The following is a 5,000-nucleotide window of genomic DNA, read 5'->3' on the forward strand; positions in this document are numbered from 1 at the left end:
GAAACGGGGCTGCCTATTGCCAAATTTGATCTTTTCGTGAAATTTTACTAAGTAATAAACCAATATTTTCTAGTATGGCCCAAGCACAGTCATTTTTGCAGCTAAAAATGGCTATTTCTGGATATTCAAAATGGCGGACCATGGAGAAGATCCCCCTTTTCATGTATGAAAAGTGCAATTTTTCCAGTCATAATGAATATTTAGAATTTGATGGTGGTGGTAAGTATTCATGAAAAAGGTAACATTAGTAAATGGGTAGCATGAATTCTGGAAATAAACAACTAAAAATCTCACACAGTGTACCTTTAACGTGCTGGTAAATCTGGGAGGCTTCAGAGGGCGGGCGGCCTCCTCTACTCTTCTCTATTCTGTGCCATCCCAGACATATCCTGTTAAAGCTAATGGCCCTTTCAAGTGCCTGGCCAGCTCAGGTTGGCAAGATGACACACATGCACACACACACACACACACACACACACACACACACACACACACACACACACACACACACACACACACGCACGCACGCACACACTCGCACACACACACACACACACACACACACTTGTGTGGGCTCACACAAACAAGCGCATGTAAACACACACACACACACACACACACACAGGCTAGTTGACACCTTTGCCCCAGGATTGTCCCGTCTTGGTCACCTATGCCACCGGTGGTGTCACGGCGTCTGCCCTGCCCTGCCCACTGTGCCAGCTGGCACATATTCACTGTCTTGAAGATGATTTTAATTCATTTATTTTAACATATTCTCTACTTTAACCATTTTAACTTTTATACATTCATTTTAATGCTTTAATGCTGGGCAGTCATGGGTGAGCGGTTAGGGCGTCAGACTTACATCCCAGAGGTTGCCGGTTCGACTCCCGACCCGCCAGGTTGGTGGGGGGGAGTAATCAACCAGTGCTCTCCCCCATCCTCCTCCGTGACTGAGGTACCCTGAGCATGGTACCGTCCCACCGCACTGCTCCCCATGGGGCGCCACTGAGGGCTGCCCCCTTGCACGGGTGAGGCATAAAATGCAATTTCGTTGTGTGCAGTGTTCACTTGTGTGCTGTGGAGTGCTGTGTCACAATGACAATGGGAGTTGGAGTTTCCCAATGGGCTTTCACTTTCACTTTCACTTTCATGTTAATCTAATCTGCTGTTTTTTTGTGCTTTCAATTTTACAAAGCATATTGAACTCATATGGGACAATTCCACTTACTCTGCCAATGGCCACTGCATTCAAAATCACATATTACATCATTCATAAAAGTCACGATTGGAATTTGGCAAAAAGGACTGTAGCAATAAGAGGCAATAAGAGACTGTTGGCTACTGTGCCATAAGAAATAATTGTCTGGTACAGTGAGATACATCAAGCCCATAGTATTCCTGGGTCCATGTGACGTCAGGTGAACGCCCCTTTATTAGACCTTCGGTTAGGAGACCTTCGGAGACCTTAGGTTGAGAAGGAATGGAGTTCCCTTCACATTGTAGATGGCGGTAGCGCGCATCTTATGCAAACCTCAGAGAGAGAAGAAGAAGTAGGGGACAACGCCCCCTTAGGAGACCGAACTTGAGCACACTCCTTTGAATTGGGTAGGCAGGGTTTAGCATATCTTACTCTTCTAGTAACTAGATGATTCTTTGGCTGTGTGGTGTGGTGTGTCGAAAGTAAAAGATAAAGGTCCACAACACTGTTTGATGCTCCCAAACAAAGTCCAATGTCATAACCTTTCAGTTGTCTTCTGTTCGCTCCAAGCACCTACGTATGTGTGCACACTCTCTGACTTTTTGGCTGTGAAATGCGGTGTGGTGTGTTACCTTGGTGATCTTGATGCCGGTGCCTGCGATGCCGCCAGCTCCACCTCCCTCCCTCTTCTTCTTCTCCCCCTTGTGGGTGGAGGCGTAGGCGTGCCGCGCGCTGTCAAAGTCCACCAGCTTCCTGTCTCTCTTGGCAATGCGGGACTGACAGGAAGAAAAGAAACATGTTTTTGTTATTGTTATTTATGTTCCATTGTCTGTAATTGCTTTCATTGATTTGTTTTTATTTCTTGTTTTGTGTTTTTTTATTTTTTTATTTTAATGCAGCTGAAATTTTAATTTTTAACTTGTGCTGCCAATTGGCCAGGATGCCCTCATATGAAATATTTTTAATCTCAAACAGTTCATTTTTCCTGGTAAAATAAACAATAAATGAAAAAAATAAAATAAAATAAACAAACAAATGTTCCAACACCTAGTAGACGTTTACCACTTTATAAAAACATAATGGCATTTCACCTAAAACAAAACACTTCTATTGACGCGGATTAACCCTTCGCAGTCCTCCGCACAGTACCTTAATGTCAGGAAACTGTCCCAGGTATGTGTCCATGGAGATGAGGGCATGATCCACCAGCTTCTGATGGAAGTCTGTCCACAGTAGATCAGAGTCCTGCCGAGAGAGAGAGAAAGAGAGAGAGACAGAGAGAGAGACAGAGAGAGAGAGAGAGAGAGAGACAGAGAGAGAGAGAGAGAGAGATAGACAGACAGACATTTTAAAGTGAGTCAGAAGTTTATTATGATGCGCATGTTGCAATGTCATCACAAACTACATCTACATATACAAACCCCAACTCCGATGAAGTTGGGACATTTGGTAAACAGTGAATAAAATAAAAATGCTACCATTTTCAAAACATTCAATCTATTCATTAGATGGAGAATAGTGAGAAGACAACATATTAAGTGTTAAAACCGAGAAAAAATATTGTTTTGGGGGACATATGTACTCATTTCTAATTTGATAAATCCAACACGTCTCAAAAGAGTTGGGACGGGGATCAGTGAAATTTAGTAAACATCCAAATAAGATAAAACAGCAAAGAAGAACATTTCAAAATGAATTGTACTGACGGACAATATAGGTGTCCAGGTATAAGATCATCACAGAGAGGCTGAGTCACTCAGAATTAAAGATGCAAAGGGAATAATTACCATAGTTATTACATACATTTTTGAATTCCCTTTGATTTACCACGATTGAGTGTATATAAGACATATTTTTGTTACTAAAATCATTGTAGAGGTTCATGACATCATGAAATATATATTGGCTGTAGTCTCACTCTAATTCCTGGAGTGCTAGAGCTATTGAAAATTGACCATATTAAGAATGCTTAATGCGTACAAATGATACAGGGGTGTAACATTCTCCTAAGCACCTGAGCTCACTTGAAATAGACCCAGAAGACATGGGAAACTGTCCTTTGCTTACAGAAGTCAGCAGAAGTTGTAGAAGTCCATTCTTTTTGACAATAATAGAGCATTGCACATCCTGTGCTACAGTGAAAATGGACCATCCAACTTGTGTTAGTGCTAACTTCAAAAGTTAGCCTCCATGATGGCATGCGGGTGCAGCAGTGCATTGGTTAAGATGTTCTCACTCATCTATAGAGTTAAATACAGTGCTGAATGGTATAAATGGGTTTAAAACAGCATGAAAAGCCACTCATGCAATATATTTTGAAGGGAGATCTTCGATTAATGCCACATAGTAAGGTCAAATTGCATTCTCTACTATGTTTTAACAGTTTGGCTCCATCATAAGGACCAGCAGGTGATAAAATGGTGGGTTTTTGGTCAAGACCTGTCACACTGTAAGCACTACAGAAAGGAAAACATTGCAAAACATGACAAGGAATACACCCACCATTTAAGCTGGTGAAATCATGTCCAAGATAGGAATTAACACTGTTTTTTATATAAAATCATCTCATCGGTTACTGTATTTAACTGTTAAGTGTTGTCTTTTGTTTTGTTTTTAGTCTTCCTCGACATTTGCTGCCATTTATTGTCCCCGTCCCAACTCTTTTGAGACGTGTTGGATTTATCAAATTAGAAATGAGTACATATGTCCCCCAAAACAATATTTTTTCTCGGTTTTAACACTTAATATGTTGTCTTTTCACTCTTCTCCATCTAATGAATAGATTGAATGTTTTGAAAATGATAGCATTTTGATTTTATTCACTGTTTACCAAACGTCCCAACTTCATCGGAGTTGGGGTTTGTAGTAGTTAAGCTACAATTACTGTTTTAGATCAGGTGCTAAGATACTAAGACCTAAAGTTCTATTCAATGATGTTACGGTTGAGGAAGATTTGGGCCCAAATCTCATTCATAATGGTTCTTAATCATCTAGCATTCTATTCTAGAATTCTACCCCAGAATTCTATTCCAACATTCGATGCCATAAAACCGCTACATGTAGAACTACTGTAATCTAGTACACTACTATGGTAGCTACAGCTGGCCTAGTGTTCTAGACGCTAGAGTTTTACCTCAGCATAAGACAGCTCTTTTAACTCACGAGTCGAAGTGAAATCACTTCAAATGTTGAATCACTTTGGAATGAAACCAAATGCACTCATAAGTTTGAATATACACACAGATAAAGACAAAAAACACACACACACATACACAAACACACAAGAGATGTAAAATCGCAAATTTGTGATGGAACAACTTAAAAAAATCAATAAAACCATGGAACCATTAAAAAAATCCTAAATGAATGAATTAAACACCATATAATTTCAAGCCACTCAAAACATTCTAAACACACAAAAGGGGAACGGACAGATTTGATAGCTAACTGGAGATTTCTTCATCATAATTTGTATACCACAGAGATGGCTTCAAGTTTGTCAGAAGACGTGCTCAACTTGGGAAAAATGTATGACTTTGGGTGTGCGATAAAAGGTATCAACTTAAAGAAGAAAAATCCGCACTCACAAGCTTCGTCTCATACTACGTATTGATGATAGCTTAAGAGCCGAAACGCGAATGATTGTGGACATGGTGGTAATTTTAAATGAATAATGACACGTAGCTTGTGAGTGCGGTATACCACAGAGATGAGCACAAATGCATACAGACACATAGGCATATGCACACGCACGGGCACGCACTCACACGCACGCACACACACACACACACACACACAC

General features: G+C 40.5%; 1 protein-coding gene across 1 annotated transcript in view; it reads right to left on the bottom strand.

Annotated features, from left to right (window-relative positions):
- LOC134461853 (myc box-dependent-interacting protein 1) overlaps window positions 1–5,000 on the bottom strand; it is a 30,174-nt gene that overhangs the window by 22,413 nt on the left and 2,761 nt on the right. Inside the window, exons 6-7 of the mRNA XM_063214693.1 lie at window positions 2,351–2,446; window positions 1,834–1,977 (exon numbers count right to left, since the gene is read on the bottom strand). Coding sequence (XP_063070763.1) covers window positions 1,834–1,977; window positions 2,351–2,446 — 240 coding nt within the window. The remainder of the gene's footprint in view (window positions 1–1,833; window positions 1,978–2,350; window positions 2,447–5,000) is intronic.

This window comes from Engraulis encrasicolus, chromosome 13 (assembly GCF_034702125.1).
Source record: "Engraulis encrasicolus isolate BLACKSEA-1 chromosome 13, IST_EnEncr_1.0, whole genome shotgun sequence".
NCBI lineage: Eukaryota > Metazoa > Chordata > Actinopteri > Clupeiformes > Engraulidae > Engraulis > Engraulis encrasicolus.